Source organism: Psammomys obesus, unplaced genomic scaffold (assembly GCF_907164565.1).
Source record: "Psammomys obesus unplaced genomic scaffold, mPsaObe1.curated_primary_1811, whole genome shotgun sequence".
NCBI lineage: Eukaryota > Metazoa > Chordata > Mammalia > Rodentia > Muridae > Psammomys > Psammomys obesus.
In genome coordinates, this window is record NW_026591711.1 from 4,913,735 (window position 1) to 4,940,879 (window position 27,145).

The following is a 27,145-nucleotide window of genomic DNA, read 5'->3' on the forward strand; positions in this document are numbered from 1 at the left end:
TGCAATTCAAGATCACAAGGAATTTCCCCACATTGAATGCTATGCAAGTGTGGCAAATGTCTCAGCTTAACAAAGAAAAGCCTTCTTGAATAATGTTAGAACCCACTCTTGTTCTGTTGTAGGAACTCCCAGAAAGCAAGTGTCATTGATCCCATTTTAAATGCAAGGTGGCCTGAAGTTCAGGTCTGCCTAGGCCTAGACCATGCTTCTAATAACCCTCTTTCACAGCGCGCCACTGCCAAAGATGACTATCTACGGACATGAAGTCAAGCTCAAGGTAAATATAAGCGTGAGTGAAGAATGTCTTCTTGTAGTTAACAGCATAGGCTCTGCCTGGGTTTGCACAGCAGCTCAGCTCTAAACAGCAGATTCACCTCAACGAAGGCACTAGACCCATCCACCAACATTTCCTTACCATAGGTAAGGATAAAGGCACGTAGGAAGTGGGAGAATCCGAGCATGGAACAACAATGAACATTTCAGTACTAATCTCATCACAGCCACCTTTGGAGCAAATTACACAACAGCTCAGTATTTTCCAAATGAAATATGTGGCTAAGGCTGTAAGCATAGGAATCTGACACAGCTGTGCTGAACCACAATATGACAGCCAACAGCAGGGGCTTGTAAAGGCCCCGTGAAATGTATAGACAGAAGTCCTGACTCTAGCCCTGGCCTTACCAATCAGGCCTGTGCTCATTCAGCGAGTGTTGGTGTTGCCATTAACTCATTCTGAGCCCTAGATTCTCCTGGAAAAGTAGAGTATCTATAGCTCAGAGTTTCAGGGAGGGTCAAGTCATACATTAAAGTTTCCTGTAATTCGAAGAGCAGAGTTCTACCACCATCATTGCTAGTCCCTATCAAGGGCAAAGGCACACATGAATTATGTCCTCCACTACAGTGCAAAGGTCTGTATTGGCTGCATAAATTCATCAGCATCAGTCGTGGCCTCAGGAGCACGTGGTAGATGCCCATCACAACACAGCTGACCCGGAGGCGGAGAGTGGGGTCAGCCAATGCATTACCTTCAAAGGCCAATCCTACTGACTTATTTCTTCCAGCCAGATCCCACCTCCCAAAGGCTCCACAACCTCCAAAATTAGTGCCACCAGCTGTGGAATGAGAAACATGGACATATGAGGGATATTTCAGATTCAAGCCACCTCACACCCTGCCAAACTCTAATTCACAATGCCATAGGGTTAGGAGGAGCCTTTGGACCCGCAGGCAGCTGAGCGTCACTTCCATCTGGCTGGAGGGGAAGTGGCCTTTTGTCTGAGATCGAGCTGAGGGCATTCTCCCTTAGCTATGTGATGTGGTATTTATTTTTGATTGTTCGGTCAGCTCATGCTTGTCCAACAGGCAAATATTTATATGGGCAGTGGAGGGGTCAGGCACCTGGGAACAGATATACAAAGGGGGGAACCCTTGGCCTGACGCAGCTGACTTTCCTAAACTTTGCAAAACAGTGAACAATCAGAAGAGGAAAAGCAAGCTTGCTCTTTCATCCTTGATGTTTTCCTCAGAAGAGGGGCCAACAAAAGTCAGTTTCACTCAGGACTTTTCTGTAAGGCTAGTCATTTCAACAAGTGAAACTGTAAACATTTCAGATTCTCAAAGTAAAGAAGTCAGCAGTTCACTAGGGGATTAAGCCTCTCAGCAAGGAAGCTTTTCTCCTCTAAGGGGCAGAATCAGATCAGTGGGGTTGTATAGGGTCTAAGTCTCAAGGTCACAGCCAGATACCCTGGTGGAAGAGCACCCCACACATACAGAGAGGCTCCACGTTCTCTCAACCTAGACTCTGTCTCAAGTAAATTAGGGATGCCACAAGAAAACTGAGGTGAAAAGGAAGATGTGTGCTCCTAACATAACTTTTATAACTCAGAAGGGGCTTGAGGCAGAACTGTATGCAAAGGTTCATACGGTTTTGGTATATTTTTTATTGCCACCAATATACAGGATAAGGTACAAAATAAATGACGTGAAGCCCACTTATGGACCTAAACTTTACTTGTCTGATTTGTAAGTGTGAAAAGACAAAACAAAACACACACATTACCAACAGACAGACCAAAGCTTTTCTACTTATGTTCTAAATGCTTGTTCCCTCACTAGGAAAATTATAGAAAGGCTGCTGGAGGCAGCCTGAGCCTCTTTGTGCAATGGAAAAGCAAATTGGGCTTTTGTGTGAAGGGTGGATTTTTGTTGTTGCATTTTTCGATGAAAGATTTATGCTTGCATTTTGGCCCATTCACAATACATCATAATGCTTTGCAGACAAACTTATGCTCTTTTCCCAATGATCTAGTGACCTTAATCTCTAACATTTTGTGGTTTCCTGTTTGGGGAAATGATTGAACAGAAGCCTAAGCTATTCCAGGCTGCACAGCATTCCCAGTGGGCCCTCTATCTGTCTTACTTTTGAATGTTCTCCGGTTCACTAATCAAAAAAAATTTTCTTTTTTAAAAGAAGCTTTCCCTACAGATGCTAAATCATCGAAACCCCTACAATGCGGGCCTCCATGCTTCCTTTTTTGGCTGCTTTTCTTATCATTTTTCTACTGCAGTCTCCAAGGTGGCTGGGAGTTTTTCTGCTTGAAGCAATTAGCAGGACTCACTGGTGCCTTGCCTCTGAACAAAAAGAATTAATTGCACTAATATCCAGCTCAACAAAAAATAATTCCCAAAGGTTTCTCAAACACTGAGAAGCAAAAGAAGAACTTAAATTCAACCAAGGAGTAGAACACTTGAGGATTGTACTAGCTGGAGGCGGAGCTATTACCCTCTCTTGGACAAAGACTTGGCTCCAGTGGTCATAGCTCAAAATGTTGGCCCTCCTCCTTCCTCACTTTTGCAGGGACTGGGAGCTGTATTACACAGGACATCTGAGTCCCCAACGTCTCCTAGAAAGGATTAAGGCAGAAAAAATAATGCACTTCAACAGTAGTCAAATCTGCAACCAGGTTGTTCTTACATTAAGAGATTTTGCTTCCAAGCTTGGCAAAAGGGAAGACAAGGAGGCAGGAAAAGTGACCTGGGAAAAGCTACCCCTCATGCCTGCTGTTCCACCAGTGGCTTGTTTTGCCAAGAAGAATGAAGAAAAGTGAAAGTGGAGCAAGAGGCCAGTGATTACACAAACAGTGCCTTTCAGCCAAAAAGAGATCTGCTGCTCACAAGCTCCTGCTAAACAACCAAGCTGCTTGTAGAAAGAGTGAGAAGCCAGGCCAGCTTGAAAAGCATCCAGAAAGCCAGTGCTCCAACACAGGGATCTTACAGGAAACGTCAGCTAGCTGGAACAGCACCATGCAAAAGATGTTCAGTAATGACCCAGAATTATGTTGTTCTGCTGATTTTGAATAGACTGGTGGTCCAGGCTATTGGTCATTTTCTCTCCTTCTTGATTATTGATCTCAAGAATTTCCACTGACCATTATCAATAAATTCACTAGGATGAGCTGGACACACCCCCAGCCTCCCCACTCTCCCACACAAATATTCACAGAAAAGGGGTGTGTTCCTGGTTACCAGCAGGCAACTTCAAGGTCACAGCCAAGAACAACTCCAAAGGCTACAATATGTTTGCCAATATCATTACCCTTCTAAAAGGAGCCAAAGGAACCAATTTCTTTCCACATCATTAAATGTATTTAATTAACGTGCATACATTTGCACACAAACTAATCAACCAGAAAAAAAAAAAAACCTGCAAAAAAAAAAGAAATGCTCAAATTTCTAGATAGTTAAATTTGTAGTATCAGTATGCGATGTTAAGAGAGTAGTTAGTGAATGTGGCCAGTCCAAACTCTGTAAGTCCAACGTACACACAGAACTTTAAACTTTGTGTACAAAGTAACCAATGTGAAATACCTCAATGATTTCTTAGTATTTACTGAAAGCTGATATCACATTATTTATATATGTGTGTACGCGTATATGTATATATATGTCATTATATGTTAACATTTTATATTTATGTAGTTAATTATGGTCAGTGTGTTATCAAAATTGATTTCATTGCTGCTCACATTTTTAACGTACCTCCTAGAATATTTAAATGATGTGCGTGGCTGGCCGGCCTTCGATTTCCGCTATAAGGCACTGGTATGCTCTGTGTTAAGTTTATACCGTAAAGAACTGTTTCTTCTGCCATAGCTGCCAAATGGCAGAAGTGCCTCTCAAGGACAAATCTGCAGCATCAGATTAAGGCAACTGGAGACATGGTACTTTAGGGACACAGAAGATACTCCCAGCGATGTCTGTCAATACAGAGTGATTGAGCACATACGCACGAACACACACACACACACACACACACACACACACCCTACTCACTATCGACTCTCCCTGCTTCTTTGTTATTACTACCATTGTCAGATTCAAAAGCAATAGTATTGCTAGACATGGAGAGGATGTGAGGGGAGCGAATCTAAGGTGCCGCTTTGGGAAGGACTTTGGGAAGGGAGGCTCATTTCCCAGCTAGAGTTGCCCCAGTTGCTAGAGGACAGCAGCAAGGCTTTGCTGATGGTGAAATCCTAAGCAGCCTGAAAAAAAAAAAAGAAAGAAAGAAAACAAAACAAAACCACAAAACACTGAAGCTCTCAAAAGCAGGAGGGAGCAGAAGGGGATTGTTTGTCCAGTGTTCAATGGACAGAGCATTCATGAGTTGCAGACCACCATGGATTCTGGCCGGCCCACAGGCGTTTTCCTCTCCCACAACACACTTGCCTTTCTGTTTGAGAGGAGTCTAGTTCTCTGCGAATGGAGGTTGCTTTGTCCTTCTCTTACAAGGGGACTGAGCCTGAGAGCAAGTAGGCATTCCTGCAAAGAGCCAGGGAAGCCACTTCCAGGACCCCAGTTCCCATCCACAGAGATCAGTCCCTAGAGCCCACCCAGGAGGGCAGTTAAGTTAAGGAAACCATGTTAACTGCACAACAGAAAGCAAGTCACTGACTTTTCCTTATCAAGGAGATAGTTTTTATCTCCACCGGAAAACCCGGTGTCAGCCAGGTACGAGAGCCCCCACACCCTCAAAGGCTCTATTCATCAAAGCCTGTGCATCAGCTTGCAATTAGGTTTTAGGTGGCTTCACTTTCTTCTGAAAGTCCAGCTCCATCATTTGGAGAATAAAGCTTCCCTTTCCCCACTCTTTCTAGAAAATGTCAAATGGGCTGAAAAGATGGCACAAATCACCGTAACAAATACTGTCTGCATGCTTCAAAGACAAATTGAACAGCAGAGTGATAAGAGGCCAGTGGGGAACTGAGCAGGAAAACCAGGACAGGAAGGTCATGGGCACATCCCTAGGGTTCAGCTTTCAATCAGTCACGTGTCGTGTAGGAATCCTGCCTTTGTTATTATCTTGTCAGATAATAACTGAGTCAGCTGAGTCAGCCTGAGTAGAAAATGGTTTTAACTCTGGAGGTGATGATGCTGGATGTGATGATGATGGTGGTGGTAATGGAGGTTTTGGTGGTGGAGGTGACTTGAGAACGCAGGCTCTAGTTTTGCATCCTGCCTCTAGACTGTTAGACAAGTGACTATTTAACATACAGACTGTAGCAGTACCCCAGACCAAACCTAAACAGTAAAATATGAGTAGGGCTTATTATTTTGTTTTTTAAAAAAAAAATTTTAAAAATGACATTTTATTGTATCCTTTCCCATCCCAGTGGATGGGTTGAACACTGCCTCGAAATCCACTGAATTCTATTGAGTGGTCCAGTCCTTCTGAACACCCGCATCATCTTTTTTGCACAGTATCTGAGGATTCCCACAGCATCTTTGCAAAGTCAGCTGACAGTACTGCCTACTTGTGGCAGCTGCCTTTCGTGGCAACTGGATTTAAACAAGTGTCTTTCAGTTTACCATTCACCAGCTCAGTAGCTCCATTCACAGTACAAAAAGCTACTATCATTTACTATCTTTCTTTCCAAAGTACCTTCACTCTGCCACACTTGGATGATTCCAGTGTTGCCATGAACAACAATATACTTTTTAATGTTCTTAGCATGAAATATGTTCAAAGAACAAAGTAAATTCCTGGCAACATGGCAGTTCTCACCGAACAGAGCAACTTAAACAAAACAGTTCACGGGTAGATATGTTGCTGAACAGTTTGATGAGATAAGAGAATAAAATTGCACATTGGCTTTCATTTTGAAAATTTTGTGTTACTCAAGTTTTAAAAACAAACATAAAAAGGTGCAATCTACGTTCAGGTGAAATCAAATTCTATTTCATAATTTATGGAATTATGGAATTAATTCTTTTTCTTTTGTTTGTTGAAATACTTAATGACCAAAAAAAAATCAGTTGTAAGGCCTCATACAAGTAACTCATTCTATTCATTCCAGATTTTGACCAGCTCAGGAAAAGTGACTTCACAAGGAGCCAGCAGGAGGAATTGACTTCTGTGCCTGCACTGATTTTATGTGACTCTAAAGGGACAGTTGTTTGTCTCTAATAGGCTAGGTTATAGTTACAAAAAATAAAAAAGTAAAAAACAAAGAATGATGCAGAATGACTATCCTCCTCCTCCATTTCTGTTCACTGGGAGTGAACTTTTCCTTCCTAAACTTTCTCGGTATCAATATTATTGTTGCCTTCATTGGCTTCAGAGGGCATAGAAGAAGGGGGTTTCATAAATTTAAGGTCAACAAAGTCTGCTCCCTCAACCCCATCCCAGTGGCACAATGGATGCCTGGATCCAGCCAACAATTGAAGAACTGGGCTCATTTAAATGGACGGTTTTCTTGATATGCTAGTCAATCATCAGACTTGGACTCCTGGCCCCTAGTATCATTAACAAGTGTCACTAGAAGATGTTCTTAAGGAAATACGAACAATTAAAATGAGTGTTAAAAGAAGCTAAACTAGAAAGATTTACCCTCTCAACTTTAAGTCACATTCATTAATCAGGAACCACTTAGCCTAAAGGAAGCTCTTTCGATAGCCTCGGTAAGTAAATAAAACTCCAGTGACCTGCCTGTTAAGGTTTCAGTCTGGTAGTGAAACTGAGAAACGTTAAGACCCTGAATTCTGAAGATGCAATTAGACCACATTTAATGAGCTGTAGAATGACAAGTGACAGGGAAATGTAACTTTATATTTACAATTTCCTGACTAGATGAACTTTTAAACACAGCACATTAAGCCCTATCGTGGGGCCACTTAGCTTGTAGAAGCACAAGTGTATGTTGGTGAGAACAGTCATTTAGCTAAGATTCCTTCTCAAAGGCAGCGCACTGCTAGCTGACTTTCAAGAGAGTTCTAATTCAAGGGCAGTGTGTAGGGATGGGCCTCACTGCCTTCTCTGCAGCCATCTGTAACTCCTATTTGTTGAGATGCTGATTTCACACAGAAATGTTAACACAGTCATGGCTGTCTTCGGATATGCAGCCCAAGCACTTTCTGAGGAGATCGGAATGACCACCAGATGAAGGGAAATTAAAAACATTTTCATAACTAAATGTCTTTTCCTCAAAGAACCAAGGGACCAGGGAACCTTGAAGTTTCCAAGCCCGCAGCTCTAAGGGATGAGGAAGGGCTGTGCTTCTAAGATTACAGAGGTGTTTTATTTGCTGGTCACCAATTCCACTATTTTAAAATCAGGATATATATTTGGCTTGTTTGTAAATGCTGTTTAAGGAAGGAAGGAAGGGCCATATGTGCAACATATCAGCGGCAATTAAGGTGCCAAATTGTTTGTACTTATGCCTGTGAAGACCATTTACTGTGTACATGAATGAGCCACCTTTCTTCTTTCTGCACTCCATATTTCCTTCCTTCCTTCTTTCCAAACTCACTGCATATGTTTATGGCTAGGACAGGCAACTACCCCAGCACCTTTAATGGGGCAGGCCATGGCTGGGTGATCCTTTAAGCATCCTGGGTACATCAAAATGTAAAGGGAGTCATGAGAATCACAGCTGCAGTGGAAGCAGAGCTTCAGGACAACAGGAAAGGGAAGATTAAAGGAAGCAGAGTGAATTAGTGACATCTGCAATCCATCAAGACTTTTATCGCTTCCTTTGTTCCCATGACAATGCTTTTTCCATTTATTAAGGGTTATTGAGTTGTCTGCCATGCACCTGGCTCTGGTCCAAAATATGAATATGGAATGGTGAACAAGGAGGTTCATAGCTACCCTAAGAATGCTTATTTTCTATGAGATAAAATATATTTTTACAAATATGAGCTAAAAGGGAAGAGGGATCTCAAATTCCAAGAACTTCTAACCCTAAATGATCTTCAACGCCACCACCAAAATGATGTAATAGCATATAATGTCCAGGGCTAATCAGATGTCCAGTACTTGTAACATAGAACCAGGCACAAAATATCATGCTGGTAGTTACCTGCTATTTTGGATTATGGAATCATTTTGCATTAGTGACAGTAGTTTTCAGAATTCCCTGTAAGGGCAGATCAGAGTCTTTTCTCCACCACACTGCCCCACAATTCTTTGCAACAGGCTGAAAGGATTTCAGAACATTTTCCCACAAAGCCGTCTAAATGTTTACACTACAGTAAATGTAATCTCTGCATTGCAATAGTCAAATGTGCTTTCATTAAAATTCACACACACACACACACACACACACACACACACCAGAGCATACATAGTAGTAGAGCTTATCTATAAATTTAGAATTATAATAGAAATGTGATCACACATGTACCATCCGCCTTCATACATGGAGCTATTCACCCAGGAGACTGGAGGCAGCCCTGCCCACTGAACTCGTGAGCGTGGCCTGATGGGAGGCTCCGGCTCCACCCACTGTCCTGGTGGAAAGTGTGTGTCCATGAGGCCCCAGCCCTTTCCATCATACCAGTGCAGTCAGTATACTCAGGGCACTTGAGCTTCTCTTGTTGCCCTAATGAGATCACTATGCCCATGAGGCTTCAGTCCCACAGGAGGGTCAGATGATAACCATAGCATAAAGTAGAAATACTAAAGAAAACCAAAAGTGAAATACTAGAAATGACAAGGGTAGAAGGTCAGATAAAAACTCTGTGGAAAGGCCTCACTAATAGATACAGGGATGGTCAAACTACGTAAGGTTGAAGACAAGGTAGAGGGATTGGAACATTCCAACAAGAAGGAAAATAAATTAGTAAGAAAGCAGCAGCTATACTGTCCAGATATTTGGAAAACTGTAAAAAGACCAAACCTAAGAATCGTGGGCATAAAAAGAAAAAAAAAAAGTAAAGAACTCCATTCTAAGTGAAGGAAAGCATTTCAGTGAAACAATTGCAAAAATACCCACAAACATCTTTCAGAATATAGGAAATACTCAAGATATAGACAAGATCGAAACAGGACTTCCCCTCAGTACCTTAGAATTAAGCTACTAATGTTTGTAGGAGAAAATGTAGGCATGAGCTGGTGGCCAATCTACTGGGCACACTACACTATAACTAAGAAGCATGCCACACCAGGCTCCTAAAGTCAGAACACTGAATTCTAAAGTAGTATGAGTAGCCAGTCTCCTTTAATGTGCTTCTTCCTCATAGAGGGGGTGGTATGTGTGCTCACTATGGAATCTGAGGTGATGTACTAGCCAATCACAGTGACAGGCTTCCACTATATAAGTGGTTGCTCACCTGTTTTAAAGCAGACTCTAATTTTTGAAACTGACCCATGGGCATTGCTGTTTTGTCAGGGTACGCCACTTTAACGGCGACAACTAAAAGTGGCAGGAGAAAAACACCGACTCACATATAAAAGCAGATCTACCAGAATAACAGCAGATCTGTCAACTGAAAAGAGTCAAGAGAGCTTGAAATGATGTCTTTCAGGTTTTGAAAGAAGTCAGCTAGGACTACCCCTGACCTAGAAAAGACACCTGTTTTTAAGAAGAAACTTTCCATGATAAAAACAGGTTTAAGAAATTCATGACCACTAAGCCTACAGAAGAAACTTGAAGACTGAAGAGAAAGATGAATACACTCATGGGGGAAGAATAAACCATTTTTGTATAACAGTTAAGAAAGGAATAGGAAGTCTGAATCTCCACCACCCACTCCCACTCCAGATGACAGAAAATAATAGGTAGCCTTCAATACTGACTCTGAATATTAATAGTCTCAATTCCCCAGTCTGAAGACAGAGACTAGCAAATTGGATTCAAAGGTAGTAGATTGGATAAAAAAGGTCGGTATTTCTACAGAGAGACAGCTAAGTAGATCAAAGCAATGGCTGTCAGCCTGACCATCTGAGTTCAGTTCTTGGAAACCACGTGGTAGAAGAGAAGAATTGCTCCCCACCCCCATAAATTGTCGTCTGACCTGTCCACATAAGACTGGCACTCCACCCAGCAAAATAAATTAATAATTAAAAATTAACAGTAAGTTTCATCTCTCTGTTGTTGCCAAGAAACACATCTTATCACAAAGGGCAGATACTTCCTTAAGGTGAAGGATGTTAGAAGCTATCCCAAGCAAATGGACCCAGGAAACAAACCCGTGTTGCTGTTCTAGTATCCGACAAAACAGCCTTGAAACCAAAACTAGACAAAAGAGATAAATAAGGTGACTTTTTAAGGGGAAAAATCCATCGAGGGGACACTACAATTCTGAACACACACACTAAACATTGGTGCACCTAAATGCATAAAACAAATGTTCCTAATGTCACAGATCAACCCCAACACAGTAATTGCGGTAACTTCAATGCCCTAATCTCACCAACAGTCAGGAGGTCAGCCTGTCATACACACAATAACCAGAAAGCCAGGTGTGGTAGGTGCTGTGATCCCAGCACTAGGGAAGCAGAAGTGGGCAGATCAGATCTCTGTGAATTCTGCACCAGCCGAGACTACTTAGCAAGATCCCGGCCAGTCAGCATAACACATTAAGACCCTTCCTTATAAAAGAAAACAGCCAAATAAAAATAAATTAATAAACTAAAACAAACAGAGAAACAACTGAATTAAATGTCATCATTGATCAGATTGACTCCACAGACCTCTACAGACATTCCAAACAAACACCACAGAGCACACATTCTTCTCCACAGTCCATGGACGCTCTCTAGTTAAGTCTTCACACATACAAGAAAACTGAAATAAGTTCTTGTATTCTCTCTGTTTGCAATGCAGTGAATCTCCAAATTGTCAGCAGAAGAAACTACAGTACATACACAAAATCACAGAGATTAGATAACTGTTGAGTGGTGAACGGGTGCTTGAAGGAACCAAGGAAGAAGTCGATAAGTTCTTAGCAACTCAAAATAATGACACGGATAATAATAAAAAAAAAATGCAGATTATAATGAAAGAAGTCCTGAGAAGGAAGCTTATCATTGTAAGTGTCCATGTTAAGAAATCAGAGAAATTACAAATAAGTAACTTATTTATGTACCTTGGGGCAATGGAAAAACAAGAACAAGCCAAGCCCCAAGTCAGTAGATGGAAAGTAATAATAAGATTAGGACAGATATTAACAACATGGAAATGGAGAAAAAATGAAACAAATAAACAAAAAACCCAAAATGATTCTTTGGGAAAAAAAATAAATAAGACTGACAAACCTTTAGCCAAGCTAAACAAAAGAGAGAGAAGCCTTACACTGACAAAATTAGAGATGAAAAGGAAACCATTGCAAAAGATACTAATGAAATTCAGAAATCACTAGGGCATGCCTTAAAAGCATATATTGTACAATTTGGAAAACCCAAGACAAACGGATAATTTTTTTATATGAAAGAATGTCTCCAAAGCAAACTAAGATAAGACAACTTAAACAGATCTATAACAAGCAGTGAGACCAATGACATAAAAACTTTCTTCCAATTAAAAGTGAATCCCAACCTACACAGATTCATGGCTGAGCCTATCAGGCTCCAAAAAACTAATACTAATGCATTTCAAAGAAGTCTACAAATTAGAAAAAGAAGGGGCATTACCAAACTCCTCTGACAAAGCGGCATTATCCTGACACCAAAACTGCATTAGAGAGACAACAACAAAAAAGAAAACCAAATATTAATCTCCCCAATGAACATAGTTGGAAGAAAAATCAAGAATACTTGCAAACTACTTCCAAGAAAACATTGAGAAGATGGTTCATCATGATCAAGTACGCTTTATTCTTGAGACCCCTGATGGCTTAATTTATGCAAATCAACAAATGCAACACATTGACAAATGGACTCGAAGACAGATAGTACGAGGTCACATTGATAGATCTGCATCTATCAGAAAGTCTTCGAACAAATGACAACATTCTTCCACGATACTCTATTAGGATAGCTCAAGAATTCTGCATCTTACAACGGAGATACCCACTCATCTGTGTTTATTGTTGCTCCGTTCTTAATGGCAGGGAAATGGAGTCTATCAACAGATGATTGAATAATTATACACAGCAAAATTTCATTCGGCTACAAAGAAAAATCAAGTTATAAAATGCAAAGGAGGTGGATATTACTGTAATTTTTATATTAAGTGAGGTAACACAGGCTCATAATGATAAACACGTAACATTCTTTCTCATATGTGGATCTTAGCTTCTAGCGTGTGTGTAATATTAAAAAAAAAACTTAGAGAAAGATCAAAGGACTACACCTTTGCTGTCTTGAGTTAGGCATTGCCTTCTTAGGCACAACAACAACAACGCACTCACAACGGAAGAAGGTAGAGGTCAAGGAGAATCTATACAAACCAAGAACTGTGGGCCTTGATGGACACCATGGTGAAAATGTGGACAATAGGAGAGTTGGTAAGGCACTAGTGTGAACTGTGGAAGGAATGCTTACAGCTCAACCATTGAAAGACAGGTCAATCAGAAAGTGGACAAAAATGAACATAAAAAGTTTGCCAAACAACGAAAGCAAGCAGAGGAAAGAAAAGAAAGCCCAGAACCATCAGTCTCGAAGCAAGTACAAAACAGCCCAATGCTCTCCTTTCATTCCTACTTGACCCTCAATGTTTTTTCTTAGCCATATAGTGTCATTCCTCCTGTATTTTTTATTCAACGATTTTTATTCCATACCTTGGTTATCCTTAAAACTGGTCTCATCATGTTTTAAAGATGTTTGTTTGTGTTTATTTAGTTGTTTGTTTGTTTGTTTGTTTGTTTGAGGCAGTGTGAAAATGCCATGGTCTGTGTCTGTGTGTCTATGTGTGTCTGTGTGGATATCACAGGAGTGTGTGTGTGTGTGTGTGTGTGTGTGTGTGTGTGTGTAGGTCAGAGGACAACTTACAGAAGTTGCTCCTTTGTCCTGCAATGCATAACTTGCCAAAGAGCGTCTGATTGTATTTACACAGGCCTGCTTCTGAGTTCTGCTCTATGGCTCTATTTGTCTAGTCTACTGCCCGCTCTATAGAAAGTCTTCATAAATCCTCCAACATTGCACATCTTTGATACTGTATCGGTTATTATTAATCTTTTGACTTTTCATGTAAACTTTGGAATCAACTTACCTACATGTACAAAATAGGTTTCTGACAAGATTTTGATTGTGGGTAAATTGAAACCATGGACAAGGTAAGAAGAATTGACATCTTGGTAATATTAACTTGGCCGTGCACAAACAGACAAATTTCTCTTTTTTGTGTTTGTTGTATCTTTTGCCAGTTTTGCTATTTCACATTTCACTAGATCTATACCTAAGTTTCTCATTGTGAGCGTGTTAGTGTGTGTACTGATGTAAATAGTACTACTTTTATTTCAAATTCCATTTATTTATTGCTGATAATTAAAAGTAATCAAGTCTTGTATATTTGTCTCATATCCTGCAACTCTGGTTATTCAAGGAGTTGTTTGGTTTTGGTTTTGTTTTGTTTTTTTCTAAATGATGATTCTTTTGAATGTGATACTAGCTATATCTGACTCCCTTTTTTCATCTTTCTTTTCTCCTTTTTCTGTTTTGTTTGGTTCTGTTTTTTCTTTTTTTTTGTTTTTGTTTGTTTGGAGACAAGTTCTCTCTATGTGGCTCTGGCTGGCCTGGAACTTGCTATGTAGACCAAGCTAGCCTCAAACTCACAGAGATTCATCTGCTTCTGTCTTCCAAATGCTGGGATTAAAAGTGTGCCTACTATGCTTTGCTCCCTTTCATTTTATACAGCTGAACTTTCCATAGAATGTTTTATTTTCTTCTCTTTTGGAAATCTTATTAAAGGTTTCTTGCAATGCAGATCTACTGACAGCAAATTTCTTTAGTTTTGTTTGTCTAAGAACACCTTGCATATTAGATAACTACTTTGTTTATTTGTTTTGCATTTATCCTGTCTGACGTTCTCCAAATGATTTACTTACATTAATTTGCACAAGCTTTCTGTCATTCACTGCTTATAATGCTGCTTCTGTTAAACAGTCTCCCTTTGGTAGTATCATTGTACTAAATTCTCTCTTTCTCTTGTCACATAGAAGCTGGAAACTATTCTGTGGGGTAGTGGGAGCTATCTTGTTCAGTTTCATGTGTTGGTTTTGGCATTTTCTATTTTCACATTCTTAAACTTAGTGATTTTTTTCCTCAGGAGTACCCAGTCTGCTAGTGAACCTACCAAAACCATTCTTAATTTCTGTTATAGCGTCTTTATTGCTAACATTTTTTTTTAATTTTCAAATCACCATGTCCATGAGCTACCTATTCATACTCTGTTGTTGTTGTTATTTTCCATCTAGTCAATTGTCTTCTCTTTTGTTTAAGATTCCTGGTATGACATTGCCATTCTTGTCATGTCTCATTCTGGTTGTACTGTGTATTCAGTGTCTTCAAACAGCATTTTTTTTTTTTTTTTTTTGCCTCTTGATATGTTTGTCAGTTTTTATTGAAAGTTTGCCACTGTGTACTTGGGAGTAAGAACTGCAATAAATAGGTCAATATATGCAGCTGAAAGACTCCGGAAATGGAAGTGCCTCATGATCTCTATCTGTTGCTTTCTATCCTGTGCTTATGAACTGTGAATTTCACAGTCCTGGCCGCCCCTACCACTCCCTGGTGAAACATGTCTAGAGGGGCTGCAGATGGATGTAGATAAGGCTTAGAACCGTTCAACCAAGGCTTCTTCAACGTTCTGATGGTGTAAAAGTGATATTCATTTGGCAGAAACTCCTCTTCCATGTTTGGATCTTGATCTTTTCCCAGGTCAGCCAAACAAGCTACAGTGTTGTCTTGCAGTGCTGTAGTGACAGCAAGCTACAGTTTCCAGCCAACCATGCAGATATTGAGGCGACAGCCACTCAACAATGCGCCACAGGGACAGTGGTATGGGCTACTAAATTTTGTGATTTCATACCCATTGAGAAACAAAATGCACAAACTAGTCAACATTTACTTAGAGTACTATCATGTTAGATGACTTTTCCCAGCCACTGACCATTGTGAGCAGATCGAGAATGCGGAAGGTAGGCTGGGCTGAGCACTGATATCTGTTAGGTTGCATTAAGTGCATTTTTAGCCAGCACTATGTTTCACCTACCTCCTGGAGCCTCACCTTACATCAAGCAGAAACACCAGCAGACTATGATTAAACTCCAGCAGGTTTGGTGCTGGGAAAGTAGTTGTTCTCCTGGGCAGATCTTGTTAAGAGGATAGCGCTCAGGCAGTCTTCACAGTGCTCTCCCTGCCCCTTTCTCTGACCATTGTAAGTGCCAGGGGCTTGTCTCCACCCCAGTAGTCAGTGGAGAGCCTGGATGAACTACCGAAAGTAAACTTCATGTAGAGCCTGACTTGCTTGGGTTTCTAATGTTTTGACTTTTATACTCCTTGTACTGGCCTCAAGCCACGTGCCAATCACAGTTCATTTCCTGCTGGAGCCCTGTTTCTACACAGCTCCCTCCTCCAGAGGTTGTGTTCCAGACAGGGAGGGATGCTTCTCTTTCCTTGCCTCCAATTTGGAGTAGCAGCTTGCTCTGTGCCCTCATTTTATTCACAATTTTCAGAAGAGCTTTTCCCCTGTAGGAATGCTATGTTGACTTCTAAGCTCCCCAAATTCTAGGCCAGAAAGTAGGAATCTGGGAAGCTTTTTCTGCTCTGTATTTGGGAAGATCATTCTGGTATAAGCTTCTTCTTCTTTTCTTTGTCTCTCTCTCTCTCTCTCTCTCTGTGTGTGTGTGTGTGTGTGTATGTGTGCATGTGGAGGTCAGAAAATAACCTCAGGAGTTGGCACTTGACTCTCATCTTTGTGAGGCAGGATCTCTTTGTCACTAGCTGCTACATACTCTAGGCTAGCTGATACACTAGATTCAGGGATTGTCCTGCCTCTAAATCTCATCTTGCCATAGTCAGACTGGGACTGCATAAAAATGGGTTCTGGAGATGTGTTCTCACACCCCCAAGCCTGTGGCAGGTACTTCACCCACAGGGCCACCTCTCCACTCTTCTTATGTCCCTTCTTCACTTTTATGTGTAGTGGCTTTTTAGATACTTTGGCTGAAAGTTCTTGGTAATAGGATATGGTTATAAATACTTTCTATCCACCAAGGACTGTTTTAAATATAATCACTCTTAAACCTCACAAAAGCTTGTCTTTTTCTCCCTATCATTTAAGGAAACCAAATCACAAAGAGTTAAGCGGTTATTCCAAGGAACATCCATGAGCTCAGATTCTGTTTTACCTGACCCTTGAGTATGTGCTCTAGACCAACATGGTCTTTTATTACATGGCCCCTAAAAATCCCGACAAGATTCTGACCTGATTTAATCATGGGGAAATTCAGGTCATCCAAAAGATTATTCTGGTTATACAAATCTCAGTCCACCATCCCACCATGCAAACTCCCGGCACCTACAATTCCTGCAAGTTATGGCAAGAGCATGGGTTTGTTTTCATTGCTTTACACAGAAACTGATGTTCACATGGAAACACACAGAAACATCACCACAGACACACCTGAAGGCCTTCCTCGTTCTATCAGAGGTACTGCTGAAGTGAAGACAGTGCTAGCAGAAACATCCATGTTCTTATGAATAGAAACAGGCTCACTACTTTCCATGACAAATTAGAGCGGAGTCTTACATAAACATAACTTTAAAGGACAGTAATGTCTTAAGCCAGCCTATGCTGTTCTGATTCTGTTATATACACACTGAGGTTTGCCATCAATAGCAGACAGGCCAATGGTAATCACTGCCAGGAGAGTTCTGCCAACTGTCTCCATGAATGTGTGGCCTGTTCCACAGTCTCTCCATTCAGTCAGCATTCACGTTGACTGGACGGTTTGTTCTTTCTTTATTGCAACATGCATTATGTGCACCGCTAAACCATTTTCTTTTGCTGGAGACTGGTTCAGAATTGAAACTTACAGAAAATATCCGTAGTTCATTGGAGTTCACATTTGTAGGTGCCAGGGTCTGAATATTTCTGTCTTTCCCCCAAAATACATATGTTGATACCTAAACTCCATTGTGGGGACTTGGAAAGCAACTGAATAGTGAGGGTGGAGCTCTTGAGAATGAGATTAAAAGGCTATAAAACAGTGGTTCTCAACCTGTCGGTTACAACCCCTTTGGGGGTTGAAGGGTCACTTCAAAGGGGTTGAATATCAGATATTTACGTCACGATTCACAACAGTAGCAAAATTATAGTTATGAAGTGGCAACAAAAATAACTTTATAGTTGGGAGTCACCACAACATGAGAAAACGTCACAGCATTAGGAAGGTTAAAAACCACTGATCTAAGGGATTCCAGTCTCTTCTGCCAGGGAGGACCCAGCACCCAGGTGACAGGAAGCTGACTCACTCCCACCAGACAGCAGTGCCTGGCACTCAATTACCCACTCAAATTACCCACTCAAGTATTTTGCCATAGCATTCGAGAAGACTGAAGCAGCTGATCTGGGTTATAGGAGAAACAAAGGGAGATACTGAAATATCCAAATGTTCTCTAGTCAATATGTTCCCCCTTTAGCAGCCAGTAATCAACTTGAGGTGATTGATCAATATTGAGAACATTGTATCACCAGGAACAGGAACGTTGTATGCTTTACCCTAGCCTCAAGTGCTTGAGAAAAGGACTCAGATTCCAGGGTATGGGTGTGGTGTGTGTGTGTGTGTGTGTGTGTGTGTGTGTGTGTGTGTGTGTGCATCCCCTGGGCCCAAACAATACTGGAAATTCTTTTCAACAAAGCTACTTTGGATTTTGTTATGGTATCTCTAACTTTTTTTTTTTATGTCTTAAAACACAAGTGTTAAGTGCCCTTCCATTTAATAAGTTTGAGGGTAACAAATACCTAGTTAGTTATGACAGATTTTCTGGATATATTTTTGACATAGCTAAGGTTCTTTTATTCATTCAATGGTCATGGACATGTGCTTTGGGCCTACAGCTCCACTCATGTCAGGCCAAGCACCCAGGACAGCAAAGGCATGTCCTATGGACCAGCAAAGGGAAGATCACTCAGAGAGGCGGGTAGGTTAGGAAGAGACAAGTACCATATTTTCTCAGCAGAGCCAAAAGTAAGGAGGGTTGAAATGTTGGCCTGATGTAGTAGGTTCCCTTCTTCCCTGGAATGTAGGGTTCCCTCAGGCTCTGCAGGCTAGTAGACTTCACACAAGTTTTAAACTCCGTGTATGAAGGAAGAGAGCAGAAAAGGTAAGCCTTCCAGGGGGGACATTCTGAAACACAAGCTGGTACGTGTGTGCTCCTTTCAGAAGCTCCCTGTACCAGACTGCACACTGCACACTGAAAACACCAAGGACCACTCCTAGCATGGACATCATAGAAGGGTATGTTCTTCATGTTGAAAAGAAGCAGTCAAGGCTTGTGTGTCTACAGAAACAATATGTGGAAAATTAATGAGAGATGAAAAATAAATACATTGAAAGCAAGATTTTCTTGTCTAACTTATACAAGGTGCCTTACAAAATAAAAAAAAACATGGCTACTCCGTTTTTGTTTGTTTCAGGTATCACTCCTGCTTCTGCCACACACAGGGAGGAAGCCCCAGTGAGTACAATTCATTATTTCTGTACTCATCCTTCAGGGTTGCCCCATAGGCCATCCCTAGGATCAGAGGGGGATGGAAAGAGGGGTAGGAGGAAAGAGACAATACACAGGAGACCTTTTGTCAGGTCACCTGCTCTTAGTGGCCTCCCTGATAGTGGGGGAACCAAGGGGAAGCTCACTGTGATTTCCACTGGGGCTACCTGTGGCCAGCCAGTTGGAACATGTCAACCCTAAACATAATGCTTGTCTTGCTCTGTTCAGAAAGAGTCATTGCTCATTCCAATGCAACAACCCAAGAGGACTTGGCTTGTGGCAGATATGAGCAGGATAATCACTGCTCAAAGCCAATGAGTGCAATTCTTAAGTAGATATACTCTTGGATTAACCATGAGGAGGCTGCCATTCATATCAGTTGAGGGCAAACGACAAGGACAACTGATTGCTATACAAAGTTAGACATCCTCTTGGCTTTGTTTTCATTTACTAGTTAGGTCTTAAAGCTGGTGACACAGAGAACTTCATTTGAGAAAACTATTAAGAGACTTAAGTCAGAGAAATAAAATGAAGAATGTCATTTCTACTTTATGAATAGACTAGACAATGTTCTTTGAAAGGATGAAGTAAAACAGGAAACAAAAAGGATGTCCTCTTGGCTCACAATGGCCCTCGAGTTCCGGGGTGGACCCCAGCCCCACCCCGGGGACCCCTGCTTACCTTGTAGTTATTCATGATCTCAGCTAGCCAGGGCTTCACTGACTGCACTGTGTCCTCTCGCAGGTACTTCTCAACCTCGGCACCGTCACTGAAGGTCCTGTTCCCCACGTGGATGGCTTGTCTCACTTGCGGGAGTGACAAGAATTTCCCATAGTAACCTTGGTCCTCAGGTTCCTGGCAGAAGGCATGTCAGAAGGTGAAATGGCAGAGGATGAGAGGCATGGCCCACTGGGGAAGCTGAGCCTCTCTCCCAACACACTGCACAGTGAACAGGACATGACTAAACTGCAAACTTGCCCTCATGATTGTCATTTTACTGGGGCATCCTAGGTCAGGTAAGAGGGACTCTTTCCTAAGGCCAAACAGAATTGCCTTCTTTGTAGTCAATATCCAGTTTGCCTGAATTGGATTTTCTTTCTCAGACACTAATCTTTACAGTCCTGCCATCTAATGTCTAATTAGCCAGCCCATTGGAGAGAATGTTGGATAAAGAAAAGAGGTAAGATTATGCAAAGCAATAACCTTGCTTTAGGGAAGAAGGTTAAATGGCTTTTAAGAGACCAGGGGTAGCATAGTGGGTTAAAGCCATGGTTTACTTGCCATTTTCTGCTGCTCATTAATATCTCTCTGTCTCACCTCTCAAAACCAACTGGTTATAATTTATAGGGGAATTGTGTAAAAAACTGATACTTAAAAAAGACATAAAACAAAAGTTACTCACAATCCTTCTTAAAAACCAAAAGCCAAAAAAGAAAGAAAAAAAAAACCACCTTAAAAAAGTCTCTTTATCATTAAACTTAAAAAAAGAAACAAATATTTGTTTAAAAAATCCTCCATCTTACAAAAATACTGTTCAGGATTTATGTTCAACAATTCTGGACTTCATCAGCAATTTTTTTTGGCTGTGGATATATTACTTTTTACAGGAAAACATTGCAATCACAAATTCTGTTTCTGTTTCTTGCCATGTTTTGTTATTGGTAGAACATAAATCCAAAACCACAGGGTTGGGAATCCCACCAAAACTGACTTCATATTTTACTTACAAATAGCTCATAAATAAGGCAATTTAAAAAGTGAATGTATTGTGCTCTTGAGCAGACACTGAGTCCACACATCCAAACTGCCAAGCTGGCTCTCCTTCTCTTATTCACTTCATTCTACACAAAAGATGTCAACTCTGGCCTACTTTTATGAAAGAAACTACTTGAATACTTTAAAAAAGTATTCCAGAGGGCTTGAAGTGAGGGCTGCCCTGAATGCTCTAAACACCTCAGGTTAAAAGTAAGACAAGGCAAACATTTTCCGCAGGGTTTGGTGGTGTTGATTACCTAAGTCCTCCTAAGTGCAGAACAAAGAATGTAGATGTTTGCAGGAGGCATATAGATTGAAGCCTAGACCTAGAACCCAGGGCTGCAGTCTTAGCCTGCACCCTTCACAGAGCTCCATCTCCCAGGGACAAGATCTAGCACGGACACTGAGTTAAGCAGACACCATTCTGGGCTATCTAGAGTATCACATAGTCTCACTGCAAGCCCAGTGAGAAACAACCCTCACAGGGTAGGAGACAACGTTAGGCAACACGTGGTGGACACAGCCATCGAGTTTAAATTGAGCCACGTTTTCCCATCACAGGCAGCTTGGTTTTGTAAGCACACATTGCTGTGGTTTTGAAATAGTGGTTGTTACCGTGCACTGTAAGATGTTGTAGTAATTGGTGCATCCTGTCACATTCTGGAAGTAAGATAGGTCACTTGTTAGGTCTCCATCCAGCAGCTTATCCAGGATCTTGGTCAGGGAGAGAGGAAGAGAAGGACAGCGTCAGCGAGTGGTAACACACATTTGTTATATCATATGGTCAGGTCAGCTTCCATTTTCTTTCCTTTTAGGATGTCTGTCTATATGTGTGTTTGTGTGTGCATATATGCATTCATATGCATGACGTGCATATGAGTGTGTGTGCATGGACACACATGTGGGGATCCAAGGACAACCTATCAGTCCTCAGGCACTGCCCATTGTCTTATTGGAGACAGGGTCTCTCTAGGACTCACCAAATAGGGTAGATTGGGGTCCTCGGCACAAGTCCATGACACCATGCCCAAGCTCTTGTTTTCCCTTGGGGTTTGGAGTTCTGATTCAAGTCTTTAGGACATGACAAGCATTTCACCAACTGAGCTACCTCTCCAGCCCTTCTGTTTTAAAATCTTTTTCATTTTGCTTTCTGAACATTTGCAACAGGCAAATGCCACCACTCATAGGACTTATGTTCTAGGAAAACACAAGTAAGCATGGCGAGGCCACCATGGTCCGGTATCTCAGCATTAGGGGATGGTAAGGAGAACAAGAGTGTGGGTATGTGTGTGTGTGCCTATGTGCAGGAAACACTGAACAAAGATGTTTCACTTACAAGATGACACTTGAGTTTTGACCCACTGGCTGGAAGAAAGCCAAGAATGTAGACAACCATAAAAAGAATGTTCTAGGCAGAAGATAGGAAAACCAGATGCTTCCACGTGCGAATCTGCCTCGTGAGTAGGGTCACCTTCCCATGGTCCCTAGAACACTCACCCACGTGTGAGCAGAGAGGACATAGGCTGTGGGCTGAGAGTCAAGGCCTTGGAGCTGGTGGAGGGTATCTACGGACTCCAGGTTCAGTTACCAGCAGGTTTGGTTACCCACAGGGAGGCTTTGTTGTTCTCCAGCCATTGGCTGCTGCATACGGGCCAGCATGAAGGTAGCAAAGAAGGTACCATGAGCCAGGGCTGCAGCTTAGTCAAAGATGTTGGAGGAAGCACTAGCAGAGCTCAGCATCTTGAATGTGTGACCCCGGGTTTAGATCGGGTAACCAGAGAGATGAAGGCGTAGGGCTTAGGGCTCCTAGAGAGGTGGTGGCTCGGTGGGCCGAAAGCTACCGGAGCTGCACCATTACTACAGTTGCTGCGTCAGCAGACTGGACTAGAGGAATAGGATATGGCGACCAAATAAGGGTGTTTCAGCTTCGGGCTGTGGGTAATGGCTCTGGAAGTTTTTTGTCTGGTTGTTTATTTACTTGGTTGCGTTTGTTTGTTTATATTTAGTTTAGTTTAGGGTTTTGTTTTGTTTTTTTTTTTTTTAGCAAGAATTAGTAAATAAAGGGAAGAAAAAGATTACAGGAAAAAAAATAGAGACTAAGGGACACAGGAACTGTAATGCTCATAATGTGAGCAAAGACCTACAGTATAGACAGCTGCCCTAGACAGTGCTTGGTGGTGCCTGAGGCTCTGAAATGCAAAGCTCAGTGCTTTAGGAGGAAGAGGAAAGTATCCCGGAAGCAACAATGAAGAAGGAGGGAGAGAGCTGCTTTATGAGTCGACACTGGAGAGCTGTGGGGGTACAGGGTATTAGGGAAGGGTCAGGTCTGGGTTAAAGCTGGAAGATGAAGAAAAGAGGAGCTTGTGGGTAGAGTCGGCGTGTCTCTCTGCTGCTGTTGAAGTTTCTAAGAGGGTCCTCTGAAAGAATTGTGTGGCATGAATTCAAAACATTCTAAAAACCACCCATCAAGAATCAGTGTAGTTTATTATAAGATAAAATACCATTATCCTAATGCTCGGTGGGGGAACTAAGATTCACAGAAGTACATACCTTGACCAAGGTACCCACTGATACGGGCAGCCGTGAGTCTCTAAGCCCTCCGTGGCATCAGCCTGTACTCTCAACCACACATTTGCCTGTACTCTCAAACGCACAGTCAGACTGAAGTGCCTCCCTGCCCTCAACACCTCTGGCTGTGCAGTGGTCCTGTGTGGAGATGTGGGCTGTGGATGAGGCTTGAAAAGGGTAAAGAACCATCCAAAGTCTGCTAAGCATGCTGGGAATTCTGCTATGGGCTGCATCTGGAGAAACACCCGCGCTTCGTCTCCACACCGTGGGTGGAGATGCCTGCTTGTTAAACAATAAACCTACAGCTTCCCAGAGCAGGTGCCTTTCTTTAATTTGCCCACTCGGTGCTAGAAGTTGTACTGAATGCACACGCCACTCGTGGAAGGCATCTTTAGAAGCCATCCTCAACACCAGTGAGAGTCAGTTCGGTGGTAGGCCAGTTGGTAAGGTACTTGCCACACGTGCATGAGGACCCAAGTTCAACCCTTGGTCCCTGCATAAAAACCCTGGCTTTGTGGTGCTCGGTAGTAACCCCAGAGCCTTGGAGATGAAAATAGATAGATCCTGGATTCTCTGAGTAGTTTCTATAGCATATATCTAGGTGACTCCCAGGCAAGTGAGAGACCCTGCCTCACAAAGCAAAGAGGAGAGTGATGAACACCTGTGAAGAGGCCTGACGTCAACCTCTGGCCTGCACATATACATACATGAACACATTTGTGCTAGTGTGTATACACCAGCACATGTACACACACCCACACGTATACACACACCCATTTTTAATTAAAAAATAAAACAATAGATTTGCTTTCACCAAGAAACAAAACATCTGCTGTCTAACAAATGATGTGTCTACTTTAGTCCAGACTTTTGAAATCTACTCTCTGATCAAAAATGTGTTTCACAGAGAATGTTTTGTGACTCAGAACATTGTCAGGAAGGAAACAGAAGGGACCAGAGAACGGCCATTTTATTCTTGTAGAGTTGTGAGGATGCCTTGGGATTTTTATAAAACACCCAAGAGCTACTGTATGAGGGAGAAACACTGGGCTAGGAGTCAGGCCAGCCCTAGGCCTCCCACAATCTACATGTGTCCTTCTATGGCTCCTCCTCTCGGCCTAGCATCCCCATCAGTGCGTGAGTAGGGATGACAACAATTAGCCAACAACTGTCTCCCTGTTTCCCTGTCAACAGCTGTTACTGTTCTTTTACTAATTGATCCACCTTGAAAAATCAAAACACTGGGCCAGGGGGAACAGAGGACTCAGGTTCGGTTGCCAGCACGTACATGGTGGTTAACAACCAGTTCCAGGGGATCTGACACCTTATTCTGGCCTCTAGGGGCACCAGGAATGCATGTGGTGCACATACATACATGTAGGTAGTCATACACGTAAAATAAAATAAAATTTTTACAATAAGAGTCAGAACATCATCCAGGCTCAGTCTGTTGGACTTGAAATTTTTGTCCTCATTTTGTGTCCTCTTGAATTTCAGGATGATACAGCATCTTTGGCTAACCCACTAATCACTGCTTTGTCTATTTCCTTTGAAAACTCAGGGGCTTTAATCCATCACTCAAGATCTTAGAGAGATATCCCATACCTTCAAGGGCTGGCAGGAGAGGGTTTTCATTTTAATTTTCTACTGAATTTGGTTTGGGAAAGACTCCTGGGCCAGAGTCTCGTTGTCTCTAACAGTACAAACCACCCACACCTTTCAACAGTTTCTTCAACCCGGGAGTGACATTCCTGTCACATCGTGTGCCACAGACATTATTTTCCTTCCTTCCTTCCTTCCTTCCTTCCTTCCTTCCTTTCTTCCTTCCTTCCTTCCTTCCTTCCTTCCGGCATCTCCACTGGTCTTGCTCCAGACACTGCTTAATAATTTCTATGTGCTTCTTCAAAAGCATAGAAAATGTCTCTCTCTTGCAGTTTAGACTCATGTCATATGAAACCTGGTAGTCATCCTACAATTCTCAAGCTTTCCTTCCCCTCCATCTCTACCACAGCAGGTAGCCTAAACCCTAAAACCCATCCTGAAGATGCTATTATTGCCAGTGAGAGCATGACCTTACATGCTTCCATGACAATCCTGCTTCCTTCATGTTTACAACTGCACGAGGCATTTGGACTCCATATTCTCAGCCACATCTGGTACCCTGACACAGAAAGGAGAATCTGCCAGCATTCTTCCTAGGGCTGGGACTTCCCTTTTCTCAACCCATCTGGGCAGCCTGCTGCTATCAGACTTCATAACAGATCAACCTCCAAAAGGGATCTCAGTAATGTCCTGGTACCCTGCTTATAAAATAAGCATCACTTTAAATTGCCTCTTTTCTTCCCAAGTGTGTATGTCTCCTGTTTCAATCATAATTGGCATATTTGATGCACCTGAATGTCTATTAACACTAAACCTTGGTCTGAACAGTCACAGTCACTTTAGGGACATAGGGTACATGTCTAAGAGCAAGCAGATTGAGGTCCTCAGAGTCCATCCCTTGTCTAATTTACCTGTGTGTCAGGTGGGTTGGTTCTGTAGATGCATAGCAAAAACAATAAAGGAAGGTTGTTTACCTTGTGTTTGCATTGGCTAAAACATACAACTTCCTGTATCTCAGGGTTAATTGTAACCTTACACCTTAAATCACCAAAATCCAAAGAGAAACAAGCAGGTGAAGGCTCAAATCATATCACCACTCTCATGTTCAAGTGTTAATTCTGTAATAATATTCACAAACACTGTGTCTCTTGGAAGGTGTCTCCCATTACACTACACTTTGTAATCTTTGATCCTGACACTTGGAAGCATGTGACTTTGGCTACACACTGGGTCACTTCTCAAATTGAAGTCCCGCTTGTGTAACCCTTCTAAATGTTTCCGAGCATCTGTTGAAGCTCAGGCATCCATTTCCCAGGTTGCCTTGCTTCTGATTTCCATATGTTACAGAATGCTCTCAGGTCCCACAAAGCATTTAAAGAAATCAGAACAGCTAATGAAAGACACAGTTAGATAAGCATGCCAGGATGATCTCAAGTTAAAAACACAGGCGAAGTAAATTCAGAGAAATGCAGTTGTGGCTTTCTTCATGCCCACTCAACTCCTCTCCTGACCATAGACAGAAGAGGGGATAGATATCATCCCGAAATCTGGAGCACCATGATGTGCTTAGTGACCCCGCCTCTCCACAGATGGTTTTAATTCCTCAAGGGCAGCCAGGGGCCCCCAGAACTTACTTCAAAGGCCAGCATCCACTTCTGCTCTTTGATGAACTCTATGCACTTGTTACACTGCTTCTGGAAATGCTTCTTCTGCTGTTCATCCAACAGGCCAATTTCAGACATGAATGTTGCATACCCTCCTATAATCTGGTAACAGAAGTGACACACGTCAGGGCTAGAGAGAGAAGGTCCGAGCATCCTTTGCTTCAAGAAGAAACACTCTGCAATGACCTATCAGTTTTTGCTGGGATCACTCAAGCCAGACAATTATACGCACAGACACGCATACAACAGAAAAGCCAACATACAGTACAATATTCACATCCACACAATCTGTCCTTGGCAACCAACACAGGCTGAAACAATAGGTTGGCACACTGAAAGGTTTTAGCTAAGAATTAAACTTGAGTTAAGTCAACATTATCTTTCAACAAGTTAGGCCTCCGAGTTAAGAGGGGTATTTCATTCGATTCATAGGAATTAGTCTCTTTCAGGGACAGATTAAGAAAGAAAGAAAGAAAGAAAGAAAGAAAGAAAGAAAGAAAGAAAGAAAGAAAGAGAGAGAGAGAGAGAGGGAGGGAGGGAGGGAGGGAGGGAGGGAGAGAGAGAGAGAGAGAGAGAGAAAGAAAGAAAGAAAGAAAGAAAGAAAGAAAGAAAGAAAGAAAGA

At 42.0% G+C, this 27,145-nt stretch overlaps 1 protein-coding gene across 1 annotated transcript in view; it reads right to left on the reverse strand.

Annotated features, from left to right (window-relative positions):
* Nucleotides 1-27,145, reverse strand: part of Cpvl (carboxypeptidase vitellogenic like) — a 102,435-nt gene that overhangs the window by 37,425 nt on the left and 37,865 nt on the right. Inside the window, exons 8-10 of the mRNA XM_055611875.1 lie at nt 26,494-26,625; nt 21,305-21,403; nt 19,616-19,789 (exon numbers count right to left, since the gene is read on the reverse strand). Of these exons, the coding sequence (XP_055467850.1) occupies nt 19,616-19,789; nt 21,305-21,403; nt 26,494-26,625 (405 nt within the window). The remainder of the gene's footprint in view (nt 1-19,615; nt 19,790-21,304; nt 21,404-26,493; nt 26,626-27,145) is intronic.